This window comes from Actinia tenebrosa, unplaced genomic scaffold, assembly GCF_029948245.1.
Source record: "Actinia tenebrosa isolate PJP-AT-01 unplaced genomic scaffold, QUT_ActTen_1.0 PGA_scaffold2__45_contigs__length_23673736, whole genome shotgun sequence".
Taxonomy (NCBI): Eukaryota; Metazoa; Cnidaria; class Anthozoa; order Actiniaria; family Actiniidae; genus Actinia; species Actinia tenebrosa.
In genome coordinates this window covers 8395321-8414621 of record NW_028292579.1, presented here as the reverse complement: position 1 = coordinate 8414621, position 19301 = coordinate 8395321, and the positions used below count along the sequence as shown (strand labels likewise).

At 36.0% G+C, this 19301-nt stretch overlaps 1 protein-coding gene across 1 annotated transcript in view; it reads right to left on the bottom strand.

The window, feature by feature from the left end:
• Positions 1-2633: 2633 nt before the first annotated feature.
• The window catches only part of LOC148909162 (protein mono-ADP-ribosyltransferase PARP14-like), a 29538-nt gene continuing 12870 nt past the window's right edge, over positions 2634-19301 (bottom strand). The window contains exons 9-13 of the mRNA XM_089034268.1: positions 18179-19252; positions 17168-17405; positions 16256-16555; positions 13487-13813; positions 2634-5025 (exon numbers count right to left, since the gene is read on the bottom strand). Of these exons, the coding sequence (XP_088890394.1) occupies positions 4745-5025; positions 13487-13813; positions 16256-16555; positions 17168-17405; positions 18179-19252 (2220 nt within the window). The 3' untranslated portion in view covers positions 2634-4744. The remainder of the gene's footprint in view (positions 5026-13486; positions 13814-16255; positions 16556-17167; positions 17406-18178; positions 19253-19301) is intronic.

Here is a 19301-nt window from a genome sequence, read left to right as displayed (position 1 = left end):
TGAAGAATCCCTTTATATTTTCATAGAAGCGAGGAGCCTGGTCATGGCGGACGCGCGTTTGTTCTGAATGAAAACGGAAATAGTTTTCTCGTTTGTTAAAAGTGCAATACTTTCAAATCAAAAACAGATACCGTTCATCTTCGGGACCAAGGCATGAATTCTGTGTGGTTTTTTATAATAATAATAATGGAACTTATATAGCGCACATTTAGGGCCAGCAACGTAAAAAGATCTGTCACCATAGGTCACCAGACGAGATCTTTGTTCTTCTAGATACTCCATGGTTGTAGATCTGAGAGTGCGCAAATTTTTCCGTTTTATAGCATCAGCCAGGTATGGGGGAGCCATATCATGCAAGCACTTGTACACAATGAGTAATATCTTGAATATAATTCGGAAAAGGACAGGAAGCCAGTGCAATTTTATCAAAACTGGAGTGACATGATCAAATTTACTCGCTTGAACTACTAATCTAGCTGCACAGTTCTGAATATACTGAAGCCTTTTCAAAAGATATTTCGGGAGACCATAGTAGAGTAAGTTTCAATAGTCCAACTTGGAGGTAATAAATGCATGAACCACACTCTCTGTAGTAGAATCAGCAAGAAACTTTCTAATTCTAGCAATGTTCCGGATGAAATAGAATGAGGACTTACAGACTTGCTTGAACTTATCAAATTTAAAACCAAGGTTTGTGGCAGTTGAGGAAACATCAATCACATCATCACCAATTTGAATGATCGGTGGGTCAATGTAGGCTTTAAATTTAGAGTGAATTAGCATAATTTCAGTTTTATCCCGATTCAACTTCAGATCACCTTTGAATATCTGCAACACACTTCTCAATGCATTCCTTTGCGTCCAAAAGCTGTTGATGCGACTTATGACTGAAGGCAATGTAAAGTTGGGAATCATCCGCATAGAAATGATAACTCAGCCCATAGCTCCTGATGATGTCAGCTACCCGGGACGTATACAAAACATACAGAACCGGACCAAGCACTGATCCTTGAGGTACTCCAACATTTAGATCCCAAACAGAAGAGACAGCGTTATTGATTGCGACAAACTGTTTCCTATTTGTCAGATATGAATTGAACCACTTCAATACCATTCCTTTTATTCCAAAATTCTCAGACAGTCTTGACAGTAAGATCTGTTATGATTTACTGTATCAAACGCGGCCGACATATCCAAGAACACCAAGACCACTGCTTTGCCATTATCAATGGACATAAGAATGTCACTTTGGATTTTCAAGAGCGCCGTTTCTGTGCTGTGAGCAACCTTGTACGCAGATTGGAATTGTTTGTATAAGTTCAGTGGTTTCGGAGTTCTTGGACGACACTTTAGTGCTTAGCAAAATATATAGTAGTATGATTTCTGTGCTGCAAAGTCGGGTTATATAAACTATATACTATATTACCACTAGTTGGATTTGACTAATTAACAATTAGACTACAAGGTCGAGTTTTCTAGGAGTCAATAGATAGTCGATGAGGCGAGTAGCTTTTTCTTTAGTGTTTTGCCTGTTCTTATCGTTTAATTAGTTCTTTTCGAATACCTGTGAATAAGTTGTCTTCTGTATTTTTCTTTTCTTTGAAAAAATCCTTTTAAAATGCCATCGCATCTTGTAGTCAGTTGTTCGTCCGTTGTAAGTTTGCACATGGAAATCTCAGTGAAATCTGACGGATGCTTTTAGTTAGAATTGTCATAATTCTTCAGTTTTTTATTTATCAAAACATTCATTCCTTTCCTTGATACAGTCGTGTATTTTCTATAATCGATTTGTATACAGTAGTCTGAATTTGCAGAAAACAAGCAGATATTTCAAGGAAACTTGACCATGCACTTGTTTGTTTTTCACTACTCACTATCTATCACAGGAAATATAACGAGTACGTTAGCCAATCAGATTACAGGATTCCTGATAAAAAAATTATGCTAATACCGATTAGTCAAACCATCTAGTAGTCTTTGGTCTATCATAAATGCTGCGTTCTGATTAAAAACCTCTTTGGAAACCTATTCAAATCAGTGTCTTCCTAATAGACCTCTTTAATAGCTTCGTTGTTTGTTGTTTCCCGACTAAAATTCGACGGACACTTGTTTCCTGTTGCGAGGGAGCTTCTTTTTGACGTTCATGCTCCTTTCACGTTTTGATGACAAATCGATCGTAGACCGATAGGTGCGTGTAAGAAATATTAAATAAATTATCAAACGGTCGTTGTTCTACCGATGACTGTTTTAGATTTGGGCAGAGGAAATCCTGTTGTCAATATGCTACTATAAAGAATGGACCCGCAATTGGAGCAAACTACCAGCAAAGTATAAGCTGCGAAAGGGAGAAGATCGACAGGGGACAAACAAACAAAATACAACATAATAATAACAAATTGTTTAAAACATGTTCAGGAGAAGGAAAAAAACCAAGCTTAAACCTTCTTTACTGCCTTTTGTTATCTATGATCAAGTATTTCATGCTCGTGCAAATTTGCGTTATGCCCGGGGGTGCAGGTGCTAAACCAGTGCTAGCTCTCCGTGGAATCTTAGGCAGATTTGAAAAATAATGACTAAGTAATGGCCGTGTATACATATTTACATGGGTTAAACAATAAGATGGCGAAAAGAGGTAACGACAACAATATATGATTTATTAATGGCATATCTACATTCATCAAATAATTAAAATGCAAGCTAAGTACAACCTAATGTAATATACCTCTTTAATAATATTTAATAAACCTTTTCATAGTTAAAGAATCGATTCCACTGCGCATGCGATTTTATCCCGAATTTCTCACCTTCTTTTGTTTAATTAAGAACAAAAGAAGGTTTAATCAAAAGAAGGTGAGAAATTCGGGATAAAATCGCATACGCAGTGGAATCGATTTTTAAACTATGAAAAGGCTTATTTGCGCGCAATGTTTTCCCATTTTAGACCACCTGTCCGCATTCTCTAGAGTATGATTTCTTTGTTTAAGGTTATGCATGAGAAGCCACATATACGGATATGGTTACATATTTCTAAAATTAAAGTCAACTTTTAAAAAAGTTAAAAAACAACTTTTAAAAACAAAAAATCTTATTCTCAAGTGATTGACAAGTGGTCTGAAATAGGCCTTTGCAGTTAACGGTCACGTGTCTGTACTGGTGAGCATTTTTTTATTATTTTATTCTAAATTGGTAATTCTTTTGAGCTATTCGTAAAGAAATGAATGAAACGATGTGTAACAAGTGTGTTACGAAATGCAGTTTTATTGCGATCTCTCGAAACAGGTTGTAGAAAGTTTGTTTGCTCACCAGTATATTTCACCCATGGGAATCAAGATGTTCATTCATTTCCTCTGAGCGAATTAATCAGCACGTGATTACTGAGCTGCAAAGGGCCTATTGGAAAACATTACGCCTAAGGTAAATCAGAGTTAATGGAGCGGAATGCATTCAGTTCCATTAACTGTGGGTAAATAGATCTATTAATTTACGATACAAGCTACACTTTAAAAAAAAGTCTAATACCTATGGCCTTAGAGCAAAACCTGACACTTCTTTTGCATCTGTTTCAAAGAAATAGTTCGATCTTGATCCACGTTAGCCGGGATTTCCGTCAGTTCCTTGGCTCTGTACATTGGCTGTACATTTAAACTAAACGTTTCTGACCCTCTTAGCTTAGCTCAAAATTAATTCTCGGATGAACATTGGTTTTCGATATCTGGAAAATTTTACCAACGTCTCTGCTACTGAATAAACGATTTGCGTATAACAGTAAACCTAATTAGGAATTATAGATTTCCAAACGGTTCAATGAAGGACGTTCGCGGGGAAATGAAGTTGCAATCAGAATTTTATTAAACTTGGCACAAACACACCCCAACATGTTCTTGTTCAAAAAATGAAATAAAAAATTGGGGTCACCGAATTCTTTTTTTGCTAAACACTGAGGAAGTATGGTATTCATCGAGGGAAAAACGCGCGCTACAGAGTAACCAGAGGGATTAAAGACACGCTTAAAAAAAACCATCAAAGAAATGCAGGAAACAAATTCTTGGACATCAAATATGACTTTCTTTAACATTTCCGAATTAAAAGCATGTGATTAAGAGTTAGTGATAAGGATTTATGAAACTTTCAAACCGAACGGTGTGGTCAAAATGCGTACCATTCGAAATCGTTAACAGGTGGATTTTCCCCCCAATTTTTTTCAATCATCCCCTTGCATTCAGAAAATGGGTCACCGAACTGGTTTCGGAAATAGTTTGCCATAGAGAAGTGAGAAATGGGTTATCTTGATAATTTGCTTATCAAAACATTGAAATGATGCCGCACTCAACGTATGCGCAGAAAGGATGCGCGCGAAAAATGCCCGCGAACGTCCTCAAGTAATTAACTAGTGCAAAAAGAACCCTCTCTTTTCGAATTAATGAAGGCGGGCATACCCATATGTCTACCCGTCATCGGCGATGACGGAATTTGTCTTTGGCCGGTTGATTGTTAAAATGATTGACACAATAACGCCAGAATGGCAACAATAATAGCACCAGATTATGGCAATGTCTATAAACATCATATCCACCTATAACACATTGATTCAAATACGTATCGCGTACGTACATTTTGCGGTCACACTAGCCATACTTAACTCCATAACTCAGCAACATAATAGTTATTTTAATCTAAAGCTATCTATCATCTAATTAACTATATAATCCGTATGCTACCAAATCTTTTCCAAAATCTTTCGCAATTATTTAAACGTGATAAGGTAATCGGGATAGTTTTGGGTGTCATGGAATACAACGAAGATTGAGGGGTTTGATACATTCTCCACTACGCTGTCGTAAGTTATCGTGGGACTGTTTGGGTTCTTCGCCGGTGGAGTGATCATGTCCTGTCGTCCCGCTGTATACTCCCCTACCAGAACTCTTGCCATATACATGAAGCGGTTTCCTGCGGTATCTGCCGGAGAATAGCCCGTCGAGTATGAAGCATCGCGAGCAAAATATACCCCTTTTCCATACAAAGTGGCTAAAGGCAAAAACACATAAACAAAATTATGAATAACCGACAAAATATATAGAGAAAACCCCAGGAAGATAGTGCTACTCTAAGAACTTATGCTGAGGCATGAACGTGTTATTATTATTATTAGTTTTTCAATTTGGCAGTAGCAGGCTTCTCTATCAAGGGTGACGGTGGATAATGATATAGTTTATTATATTGTTTCTTTGCCAGGACGGTACAGCCGACCTGAGACTAGATACCGTATACTCTCTATTTAGCCCTCACTCTCAAATAAGCCCCCCTTTTTTCGAAAAAGAAATTCAATAAGCTATATCCCGTTCATCATTCTAGAAACCACAAGTAACCCAAGCTATCCTTTTTTGTAACAAACTGTATGTAGTAAATTCGATTTTGCTAAAATCTTGTAGGTTTAGCTATGATTTTTGAAAAAAAACTTCGAGTACATAAAAAAAGAAGTGTACTTACTTGTATTGCGAGTTTTCTATTTTAAGCATTTTTTAGCGATTTTAGGTACCCCCTTCACTTCTCTTCTCTATATAATCTAAAGGTTGGAAACTTCGGCCGATTCCAACTCCAAGTCATTCTACTTCGGCTCTATTTTTTTCGCGGTTTCTCCTACATTTAAACCCATCAGGCAAAAGCAGGATGTCCAAAGAGTCTTATAGAAGGTGATTTAATGCGAAATATCTCTTCGGTTACAATTTGAGATCGGCCGAAAATCAGTCGCCATTAATACCACTTGGCAAAATCTTGGACGGATATGAAGGCGTTACTCCACAGCTAGACAAGCATGATCTCGAAGCTGATTGGAAGAATTCCAACAAAAGGGCTTTCAAATCTTTATGGGTACTCCTCCAAAGTCAATCAATTAAAAGATATTTCGCATTGACTTACCTTAATGACGATGACAATGACAATGTTTTATTCGCACCACATTTATAAATTTAAGATATCATTTACAACTTCCTTAAAAATGAGGTAAACCACTAGGCTATACAGGACAGCAATCTTCCAATTTAAGTACAATACAAATTGGTCAAACATGTAGATAGCAAAAATTATGGCCGTTTCAAATATCAGACACGGCGAGATATCTTTCTTGATAATTTTTTCGGAAAGCCCAAGTGATAGACAACTTGAAAAAAATTTCAGGAATGATATCGCATAATTTTTGATATGCTTTTTATATACTTGTACATATATAAGGAAGTGGCCATCATTTTTGCAAATTTTTATTTTTGCAAAATAATTCATAAGCTTATGGTCCAATTGGAGCCACCATACACGTCACGTGCATGAACCTTTATACCCGATAAAGTCCTCTTCATTAGTATACAAGTCATTTTATATAAAGACACATGTGTCTTTATAGTCTTTTTTTAAAGACACATGTGTCTTTATATAAAGACACATGTGATCTTTATATAAAGACCACTCGAATACTATGAGGATGACTTCATCAGGGATGAAGTATGCATCCAAGTTTAGATGAAGACATAGAGCTTCATCAAGGTCATAGTCAACCCTAATGATTTTTGACTAACGTGCCTTTCTTTGCCTTGGCACGCAATATCCAACGTGTGGGAGCTTCTAACGAATCTGGTTGCGCATGCCCGTGACGTCAAATCTCTATCGAAGTATAAAAATCCATGTTCGTGACGTGTATGGTGGCTCCAGTTGAACCAAAATCTTATAAATTGTTCATGAGTGTTTTTAAGCAGTTCAAAAAACTCGTAGATCGTGTTTTATCAGGTATAAAAGCACTCGGCTACGCCTCGTGCTTTTATACCTGATAAAACACTCCTACTCGCTTTTTAAACACTACATAAAAAGATAAGTTTACTTACCGTCATGTATTCAAAGTTTTCGATTTTAATCGTTTTTTAGCGATTTTAGGTACCCCCTTCACTTCTCTTCCCTATATAATCTAAAGGTTGGAAGCTTTGGCCGATTCCAACTCTAAGTCACTCTACTTCAGCTCGATTTCTTCGACCAAAAACGCGGTCCCTCCCAGATTTAAACTATCAGGCGAAAGAAGAATGTCCAAAGAGTACCATTTTTTCCCTTCCATTTGCATATCATTATCTCTTTTTCCATTTTCCCATTTAATTATATATTTCCTATTTATTATATCTTCTTTTTCTATGAATAATCACCTTATATCAATATATGTATCCATATATATATATACTTGATTGCAGAAACGTTGTAGTATACATTTATACATATATCTAATTTATTCAGTATATCTAATGATATGCAAAACAGAAAAATCGTTTTATTTATTGTTTGTTTCATTTAATGACTGTCAAAATAATTTTTTCTTGTCTTTTGGATCGTACAGATTATAAATCAGTTGGTTTTAAGCGTTGAAAATGGTTATTTGGCATTATATACGCTCGATTGCAGAAACGTTGTAGTATAGATTTATACATTTATACAAATATCTAATGAGATGCATTATGCAATAAATAAATAAATAAATATATATATACACTCGATTGCAGAAACATTGTAGTATACATTTATACATATATCTAATTTATTCAGTATATTTAATGATATGCAAAACAGAAAAATCGCTTTATTTATTGTTTGTTTCATTCAGTTCCTGTCAAAATATTTTCTGTGGTCTATTAGATCGTACAGATCATAAATCAGTTGGTTTTAAGCGTTGAAAATGGTTATTTTGCATTATGCATCTCATTAGATATTTACATAAATGTATAAATGTATACTACAACGTTTCTGCAATCGAGTGTGTATATATATATATATATATATATATATATATATATATTCTTAACTTATTTTCGTAGAATAGTTTTCTAGAGTGCTCAACATTAAAGGAGCAGTAAATATAGTTTAAACTAAATCAAGACTTTTGGAATTGATTCATTGTTTAATGCAACAAATCTGTTTCGTATGGTCGCAATGACCACACTCATCAGGCAAGTTACAATGAATGACCGTTGGTGTAATCCGCTGGCATTTAAAATGAAAAATCAAAAAGGTTGCAAAGTGACAGTTCGGTTTTATATTACATAGGGATGTAGAATTTCTTGAGTATATATCTATTTCTGTGAGGACATGGGGGTGCTTATTCATTGCGCTTATTCAAGGTACCTAGATTTTTTTTACAAATGATTTTTTGTTGTGATTACTATATGGCTGACTTTTCTTGATTATTTTCCATTTGATATCATGTGTTTCTTTGTTGTCTTTTAGGTTCCATATATGTTTTGATAGTTCTGTTTCGTTTCTTTTTTTGTCGTGTCGGAAGGAGGCTGTGTGGTTTCTGTAACGTTCTTTAAAGTTATGATTGAGTCGATGTATTCGTTGTGACTTCAGAAAGAAAGCTGAATGCCCACTACAAGAAAAATGCCTACAAACACATGTAATTTACAAAGTAACAGTCACAACGAATACATCGACTCAATCATACGTTGGACTAGCAACTAACTTTAACAAACAATAAAATAAAGCGATTTTTCTGTTTTGCATATCATTAAATATACTATATAAATTATATATGTAAAAATGTATACTACAACATTTCTGCAATCGAGGTTGTGTATATATATATATATATATATATATATATATAAGAAATCTGTGAATCAATTTTCCGTAAAATAGTGCTCAATACATCGATAGAAGTAGAGCAGAATATTTGTTTGAGAAGAAAAAGTCAAGACAACATTTTTCCCGACAAGCCTGTTTCGTGAATTGCTTCACTCTTCAGGGGATTTAATGATAAGAATATTCGTTACTATCATTTATATAGAAAAAGTATACATAATTAATTAGTGGATGTAGTTTAGCTGTTGCGTAATAATGCTTTGTTTCTGTGGCGACATGAAGATACAAGTTCGTTGCGCTTATTTAATGATGAGAGTTCCGGTCGATAAATTATTAGAAACTTTTCTTTAAGACAAAGGTTACATCTTTTGCTGGAGCTGTTGTAGGCGGAGCTTGAAGATAGGACGCGCCATAAAATGGAGTAGCTGATATTACCGTTCTTGAGAGTCCAGATGTATTTGCTGAGTTCAGTCGAGTTTTTATGTTGTTCGTGGTGGAATGAGGCGGTGTGGTTTCTGTATCTTGTTTTGAAGTCGTTTTCTTTGAGTCCTATGTATATTGCGGTAGTGTTGTTGTCCTTTCTTGTGACGGTGGCTTGGTATACAACTGATGATTGGAGGCAGTTGCCATTAAGCGGGCAATTGTTCTTTTGTCGGCAGTTGCATGTTTTCTTGTCCTTTGTGTTGTTTGCGGTGTCGTTGTCGTCTCTCGGTGGATGTAAAATGCGCTTGTTATGATTGTCAATGATTTGTTTGGCATTGTTCATGCAGCTGTAACTGATCTTGATGGTGTTACGATTAAAGACTTTCCTAAGATTATGGCCTCTAGGAAAGTGTTTATCAACTAGGCCAAGGAATCTCTGTCCGCTATTGGTGCTGACATTTTTGCTAAATGGGGGGTTGTACCAGAGTATGCCGTTTCGTTGTCTGTTTTTGCGTTTTGTGGTCGCGGTTGGTTCGTAGTTTAGGATGTACTGGTATCCGCTTTCGTCAAGTGCTTTTTGATATGGAGGGGCAGCTTGGGCGAAGGATGCTTTGTCGGATGAAAGGGATGACAGTCGTCTGTTGATGCCGGCAGGTATGTTGTTGGTAGTGATTGGTGGATGGTTGCTCTCACGGTGGACGTACTGCAGTGTGGTGTTAGGCTTTATGTAGGGCTGGTAGGTATTTTGGTTTAGGTTGAAAGTAGCATCTAGGAAGTTGATGATCTGCTTGTTGGCTTCGATGGTGATGCGTAGTCCGTTGTTGTTGAAGATTCGGCAAATTTTCAGTTTCTCTCGGTGTGGCGTTAGAAATGGCTAGTACCGAGACGACGGACTAGCCATTTCTAACGCCACACCGAGAGAAACTGAAAATTTGCCGAATCTTCAACAACAACGGACTACGCATCACCATCGAAGCCAACAAGCAGATCATCAACTTCCTAGATGCTACTTTCAACCTAAACCAAAATACCTACCAGCCCTACATAAAGCCTAACACCACACTGCAGTACGTCCACCGTGAGAGCAACCATCCACCAATCACTACCAACAACATACCTGCCGGCATCAACAGACGACTGTCATCCCTTTCATCCGACAAAGCATCCTTCGACCAAGCTGCCCCTCCATATCAAAAAGCACTTGACGAAAGCGGATACCAGTACATCCTAAACTACGAACCAACCGCGACCACAAAACGCAAAAACAGACAACGAAACGGCATACTCTGGTACAACCCCCCATTTAGCAAAAATGTCAGCACCAATATCGGACAGAGATTCCTTGGCCTAGTTGATAAACACTTTCCTAGAGGCCATAATCTTAGGAAAGTCTTTAATCGTAACACCATCAAGATCAGTTACAGCTGCATGAACAATGCCAAACAAATCATTGACAATCATAACAAGCGCATTTTACATCCACCGAGAGACGACAACGACACCGCAAACAACACAAAGGACAAGAAAACATGCAACTGCCGACAAAAGAACAATTGCCCGCTTAATGGCAACTGCCTCCAATCATCAGTTGTATACCAAGCCACCGTCACAAGAAAGGACAACAACACTACCGCAATATACATAGGACTCACAGAAAACGACTTCAAAACAAGATACAGAAACCACACCGCCTCATTCCGCCACGAACAACATAAAAACTCGACTGAACTCAGCAAATACATCTGGACTCTCAAGAACGGTAATATCAGCTACTCCATTTTATGGCGCGTCCTATCTTCAAGCTCCGCCTACAACAGCTCCAGCAAAAGATGTAACCTTTGTCTTAAAGAAAAGTTTCTAATAATTTATCGACCGGAACTCTCATCATTAAATAAGCGCAACGAACTTGTATCTTCATGTCGCCACAGAAACAAAGCATTATTACGCAACAGCTAAACTACATCCACTAATTAATTATGTATACTTTTTCTATATAAATGATAGTAACGAATATTCTTATCATTAAATCCCCTGAAGAGTGAAGCAATTCACGAAACAGGCTTGTCGGGAAAAATGTTGTCTTGACTTTTTCTTCTCAAACAAATATATATATATATATATATATATATATACACTTGATTGCAGAAAGATTGTAGTATACATTTATACAAATACCTAATTTATTCAGTATATTTAATGATATGCAAAACAGAAAACTCGCTTTATTTATCATTTGTTTCATTCAATGAACGTCAAAATATTTTATTCTCGTGTTTTACATCCTACAGATTATAAATCAATTGGTTTTGAGGGTTAAAAAAGTAAAATTGCAATATGCATCTCATTAGGTATTTGTATAAATGTATAAATGTATACTACAACGTTTCTGCAATCGAGTGTATATATATATATATATAAGAAATCGGTGGATCAATTTTCCGTAAAATAGTGCTCAATACATCAATAGAAGTAGAGCAGAATATTTGTTTGAGAAGAAAAAGTCAAAGTTTTTATATGCATAAAAATATATCAAAAGTATATTAGATATTATGGGATACCATTTCTGATATTTTTTTCAGAAAGCCCTAATGATAGGCAACCCGAAAAAAATATCAGGGATGATATCCCATAATTTCTGATATACTTTTGATATACTTGTATATATGTACAAAAGGATCAGAATTTCTGCATATTGCTGTATATATATATATCTCATGTATATACACTCCATTGCAGAAACGTTGTAGTATACATTTATACATTTATACAAATACCTAATGAGATGCATATTGCAATTTTACTTTTTTAACCCTCAAAACCAATTGATTTATAATCTGTAGGTTGCAAAACACAAGAATAAAATATTTTGAAGTTCATTGAATGAAACAAATAATAAATAAAGCGAGTTTTCTGTTTTGTATATCATTAAATATACTGAATAAATTCGGTATTTGTATAAATGTATACTACAACCTTTCTGCAATTAAGTGTATATATAAACATATACACTACTATATATACTACAACGTTTCTGCAATCGAGTGTATATATACATACACACATATTAGAGTAGCTCGTGAACAATTTTTGTACCACGTTTGTCATAAGTCATATTACCGACTGTTTTGGTTTTGCTGGCCTTGGAGTGTTCGATCGTTTTAGAAGGGCACATATAAATAAGCGAAGAACGAGTTCAGAATTGAGCTCAGCTAAACCGAAACTTCCAAGAAGAGCGATTTCAGAACTGATTTTAAACTCAACCAATTGCAAAACTTCTAATGTTTCACCTTACATCAATAAAACCGTTTACGATATGACATTTTTTCTAGTAGTGTAGAGGTACTAAAAAGTGAACACATAGTTCCCGCTTCTTGACCTTAGCGCTGCTCATAAACAACACTCGGTAGGCCAGCCAAAGCTTTGGTACTTAGCTTTGAATCCCGCGGGTCTATTACCCATAATGCACCCGATAGAGTTATATACTAAATACTTGGTTGAATCAGAATTTCTGCATATCGCTGTATATATATATATACAGCCATTTGCAAAAATTATGGCCGCTGCCAATATATATACAAGCATATCAAAAGCATATCAAATGTTATGGGATATCCTCCATTATATATTTTTTCGAGTTGTTTATCATTAGGGCTTTCTGAAAAAAATATCAAGAAAGATATCCCGCCCTGTCTGATATACTTTCGATATACTTGTATTTATATTTGTATTTATAATTTTTGGCCGTAGGGCGTAGAGGCGTAGAGGCGTAGCCGAGTGCTTTTATTCCTGATAAAACACGATCTATGAGTTTTTTGAACTGCTTAAAACACTCATGAACAATTTATAAGATTTTGGTTCAACTGGAGCCACCATACACGTCACGAACATGGAATTTTATACTTCGATAGAGATTTGACGTCACGTGCATGCGCAACCAGATTCAATAGAAGCTCCCACACGTTGGATATTGCGTGCCAAGGCAAAGACAGGCACGTTAGTCAAAAATCATTAGGGTTGACTATGACCTTGATGAAGCTCTATGTCTTCATCTAAACTTGGATGCATACTTCATCCCTGATGAAGTCATCCTCATAGTATTCGAGTGGTCTTTATATAAAGATCACATGTGTCTTTATATAAAGACACATGTGTCTTTATATAAAATGACTTGTATACTAATGAAGAGGACTTTATCGGGTATATAGGTTCATGCACGTGACGTGTATGGTGTCTCCAATTGGACCATAAGCTTATGAATTATTAATGAGTGTTTTAAATATATATAAGTCGAAATTGTTTTTCCAAAATCTTAGCGAAACCTACGAAATTTTAGCAAAATCGAATTTACTTTATAAAAATATTATAAAAGTGGAGAGCCTGGGTTACCTGTATAGAGACATATTACATAGACGGTACCGAAGTTCAATATCCTGACCATCACTTATATGAATATACTCACCGTTTTTTCCACAAAAGCTTCTGTTGAAGCCATGATGGTTTATCAGCTTAATAGTGTCAGGAGAAGTTCCATGGAACAGCTTCTTTTCGTTACTGCCCTTTTTGTCATCCATCTTCTGTTTCTTCACAGCGTATGTTCTGTAAAGCCCAGGGTTTTGAACTCGTTCAATCTTACTAATGTTGACCCTTGTAGTCTTTTCTATGGCCCCCTTGACATCGTCGTATTCTTTCTTATGTTTCACAGGGTCTAGAACGACCATGTGTAGGTCAAGCTCTTTACCATCACTACCTGTTGGCTGAGGGTCCCAGTTCGCGGGTAGAGGTACACCTAAACAAAAAGAAATAATGACAATGACAAGAAATGTTTCCCTTAAAAATCATTTTGTTAAAGACTGCAGTTATGACTTTTAATTTATCAATCAATCAATCAATCGTTTATTTAAACACGTGTCGTCCAGGAACTGGTTAAGCTCGTTCAAAATACGAACTTGCAAAAATGATTATAGATAATAATAATATAAAATATGTAATACAGCAAAAACCCGCGTATAAGAACCTAGGTTTTTTCAAGTTAGCCTAAACAGGTTCTTATATAAATGGTATTTAGTGTTAAGTTAGGCTAACTAAGTTCTTAATTAGGTTCTTAACTTTTGTTCAAGAAATAAAATTATGTTTCATTTTAAGTTGGATTTTTTTATTCAATGAGGACATGTTCTTTACAGTAACCATGTACAGTTATAGTGTTTATAGCATTATTGTGTACAGACTGTGTTATAAATATATTTTTAAAAAGATTGATTCTATTTTTTATTTATTTTTAAATAAGAACCTGTTTTAGGATTTTAGCCTAAAATGGTTCTTATGTGAAGGGTGCTTAAAAATGAAATTTTAGCCTAACAGGTTCTTAAATTTTAGGTTCTTATATGCGGGTTTTTAGAGACATTTACATAATGCTAGGAATTAAGAACTGAGAATAAACTAAGAAACTAGTTAAAATATTTCAATATGAGAAGAAACCTAAATATCATAGCAAGGTATTTGGGGAAAAAGCTATTTCTATTTAAAAAAAAGAAAAAACAGTTATAACATTTGAAAGTAACATTCCTATACATTGTTGATAATTGTTAATTGAGTGGAAAATTCGTACATTGCCATAGATTATCTGTAGAGGCCAAGTAAAATGAAGAAGTTCCGATCCCCATTTTTCAACTCATGGAATCGCGAAGCGTAGAAACGAGTTATTGTGAGGGGTCTGAATATGCAAATGTGTCACTCGCCCTCTCGCTCACTCACTCACTAAGATGTTAGCAGATCGATAATTAAACGTTTATCGATCGTCTAACGGCATCTGCTTACGAACGATAGGACACAGGGAGCCCAATCTATGGAAATTGCAACTAGTTTAAATTCTATTTAGCATAAAAACAAGAGTCCTTAGTTAATCCTTATGCGTGGGACCATGCATTTTATCATAAAGAGCACAAGCGCGAGATGGTGCTTTATTCTAAACCAAGGAAAAGGGTCGACCTAGTCAGAGTCTTACATTGCTGTAGTATACTGTAAAAACTGCCTGGTTAAAACAACCAAAAAAACATTTGTTAAATTTATGCACCTGAGAGAACCAATTTTGAAATGGTTGAGAATTGGTTGTTATGAACGATTTACTTCGGGTTACAACCACCATAATAATAATGGTTGACATGAACGATTTAATTTGGGTTACAACCACCATCATATATAGAGAATATTACATGGGCGCGCGGACATACGAATTTTATCTTCGAGTGTTGAGAGAATATCTCTCACGAGTGAGCGCAGCAAACGAGTGAGAGATATTCAACAAGAGAATGATTTGTATCTCAAAAGCGCCCATGTAATGTTCTGTTTATTACATAAATATCGATGAAAGTTCCAATACAAATATATAAACTTGAACTATTTATTATCAATCAAACATCTTGAACATCTTCCTATGAATTGAATTTGAAATCTTAAAGATAATTAAACTTAAGCTTATTATTTCTTTAATAAAGACTCGGATCAAACAGTTGCAACAGTTTCTTGAAAAATCACTGTCTTGATTTAACCTTGCTAATTACAAACAAGAAAAATATCTAAGAAAATTTTAGAATTCACAATCTTTAAAATTGGATTTACCGTTATTGAAAAATGGCGTTCAAAACTAGACAAAATACCACAATGCGAGAAGGTTTGTAGTCTTTCCTTGTCTTTATTCTTGCATTTCATAAAAAATGAGGAAAGAGGTTTAAGTTATCGTCGATCGAAATTCTCGTTTGCCGGCGATGGAGCTGACATTTTTGATCTCAGGATCTCACGAAACCGTGAAGGCCTATATGTGATTGGTTGATAACAACGTAGTCATGGCAACGGTGATATCTTCACATGTGACGGATATGATATCTTCACTGAGTAGAATGTACGAGATTTTAGACACCGAATAATTATAATCCTGATATTTCATCGATATAATAATATTGGTTATTATAAACAATTTTCTGGGGATTATAACAACCAAAATATATATGCTATTATAACCAACATTTTTAAGGTCAAGGCAATGCAACTGAGACAACCAGTTTTTTAGGTTACTTCCTATCAATTTAACCAATTACATTATGGTTAACATTTAATTGGTAAAAACTAGCTACGATTTTAAAAATGTAGAAAACAATAACGAGATTGGTTGGGCTGGGCTGGGATTGGCTGGGCTTACTCTTAACCTCATTACGTAATAATATATGTATTGTACCTGCTGTTTTATCCCTTCTATCGACTCGTGTAGTTCTACTAGTATCGAGATTCGTTTCCATCATTGTTTTGAAATCAATCTTGTAAGGTGTGGGTTTATCATCTTCCTCATATTGTTGTGATATACGGACAGCATTCTTCTTATCCTTATGCGCCTGTTCTATTTTTGCATTAGTCTCGTCATCGTAAGGCTCCCACTTATCGCCATCGTCATAATACCACTGTACATTCTTGGACAACAGCTCTGCATATCTACGAGCATGTTCCTCTTCCGATCTTTCACGCAGTATGTCGTAGACAGCTACAAAATATAAGTTTTATCATTTATCAATTGTATATTTGCTTTTCCTGCTTTTATATTGGACTTTTTATTGTTTACTAAAAAAAGCAATTTGCTTTTCCTACTTTTCATAAGTGGATCTTTTCTTGTGTACTAAAAATAGCAATTGTACCTTTTACAGACAATGTAACGTATGTTCCATGAAGCATTTGCAGTTTTAAAGCCAACACTCAAACAATACTGAAATTAAAGGACCTCTCTCTCTCTTTATTTGATTGTTTGATTATTTGCTTTTTTCTGACGTTGAAATGAAATGTATGTAATCTTGGAAGAGCGCGATATTACGTCTTACAAATTCGAAAATGGTCAATTTCCGATTATTTGAATAATTTTTGAGTTACTCATACTCTTCCTTAGGTAAGCCCATAGATTGTCCAGTTCTGGGTTTCATAAATGATCGGTGTTTCGTAATTTTCATTTCTGTACTAAAATTCAATACATCATGTATGGATCATATATTTGTCATTGAGCGCCGGCTTTCAAAGCCATTGATGTATATTTTAACAAACAACTCACAATAACAAATCACTCAGATGATGGTTAGTGTGTGTACGATTGAAAATACTCACTTACCCAAAGTAGCATTGGAAACATCTTCAGAAACCCCTCGGATAATAATGCGGTTTATTTTCTTGTCTATATGGATCTTGGTGTGGTGTGTTATCTCCATCCTCATGACCCTGCCTGTTTGTGAATCTGACAGCTCACCAATAGCCTCGTGTTCTATCTCTTTGGTTTTGGAGTTTTCTTTTATCAGCTTGTGGAGGTCTGATTCTGCTTTTTTCAAAATTTTATCAGACGCAGCATAGACCTTTTCATTTCAATTAAGGAAAAAAAAGGAATGAGTGAGAGTAAGTGACAGATGTGTAAACAACTTCATCGCGGAAAGAAAAAGTGATATTTTTAAGTATAGGGTTCGAGATAACCCACAATTTTGTAAGTTTTGACAATGATCTACAAAAGCTTAACAAATCGCGACTCCATATTTTATCGGTGTGTGTTTTTTTTTTTTTTTTTTTTTTTTTTTTTTTGACTGACGGTATGCTAGTCATGCACAGCCTAATAAAGGACCGTGACCGTTTTTTAAAATTAAACTGGATTTGTATGTAAAAACCTAGTCTCATACTATGCACCAAGATAACCGCTTCCCGCTTCGTGAATCATGTCACGTTTCTGGGAGTCAGGACGAACTGGTGGTAAAACGCTTGCCTCTCACCGCTGCAGTTCTGGGTTCGATTCACAGTCTCCCCACGCATTTAAGCTGAGTTGGTTGGTTCTTTTAAGACTCCAAGGGTTTTATTGGCTTTCCAGTTTTTCTTCCCTTCTCTCAAATCAACATTAACTAATTCAAGCTGGTTAGAGCTGTGCTTCGGGGTCATTCAGGGATTGTAAAGCTGCTGCCAGAAGGACCTTATTGCTTTAAGTTTGACCCCGTTGAGCTGCGCCACTGCTTGTATTTGCGGTGGTAATATGCGATAAAATTAGATTTCAGTTTCTGTATATTTTAGCTAAAACTTTCAAACTTCATTTAAAACAAGTAGCACGAGACTATAGCCTGGAGTACAAACGTTGTTATGTACGTACCTGAAGCCAAATCTTTTCCTCGGGCTGGAACGATAAACCAGACGCATATTCTGGAATTTCAATTTCAGACTCGTGGGGACCAGTAACGGTTCCCCAAGACCCAAATATTCCCTTGACTCCAGCTTTAAATCCTTTCCATAATGACGCAAATATCGACGTTTTTGATTCAGACAATTCGTCGATGGCATTGTCGAAAACCTGGAGTATATGTTCTTGAAAGATGACAATGCGTATGTGGTTAATTGATGCTGGGTTTTGCTGTGAAAACTTTCCAATGGCAGACAAAAGGGCCTTAGCTGCTTCCTTTGGGCTTATTCCTCCCATTCCAGTTCCTACGGCAGGAACGGCAATGGACGTAATCCCCATATCATCAGCTTTGAGAAAGCACTTAACCATAACGTCCGAGATTCCTTTGAAAACGAAGGAAGTAGAAACTAATGCCAGATGAAAAATTTTTTTTGTCGGTAGATTGCCGGATGACGTGAAGACGACAGATCCCGGTTTTTGAGGACCTAGTTTATCACATTCTTTTTGTATAGTGGGGCCACCGGCTTTGGCGATCGCAGCTCCAACTCCTCCTCCTAAAGATACGCTAAGACTTGGATTTGATACTGTCACTATAGCATCTGTAGTTTCTTTAGTGATATCTCCGGATACGATTTCCAAACGAATAGAGCCAATGTATGAAGAGCCTGAGACGTTTTCTTGCGAGATGGTTACAAAACTTTCAGTGGGCTTTCTGGAAGTGAAGCTCTTGTCAAGGTCTTCGTTGTCTTCCCTTCTTGAGACGTAGCTTCGTCGCTTGCCCTTTGCCACCTTGGGCTTCCTGCTTTTAAGTTCGTCTTGGAAGGCTTGTATAGTAGGTTGATCTTTATGGAAAAGCACTAAATGAATTTCATTCAAAGGGCTTTGAGGATTTTTACTCTTAAAAGCGTCTGCTTCTTCGAAGAAAGCTCTGGCAACAACGTCTCTAGGAAAGCCAAGGTTTCCTGTTCCAATGGCTGGAAATGCGATGCTGGAAAATTTTCTCTTGTCTGCTTCTTTAAAACAGGATTGGATCAGAGAACGCAGAATCTGAATTAACCGAGGAAAAGGAAAAGGCATGATCATATAATTAATTAGT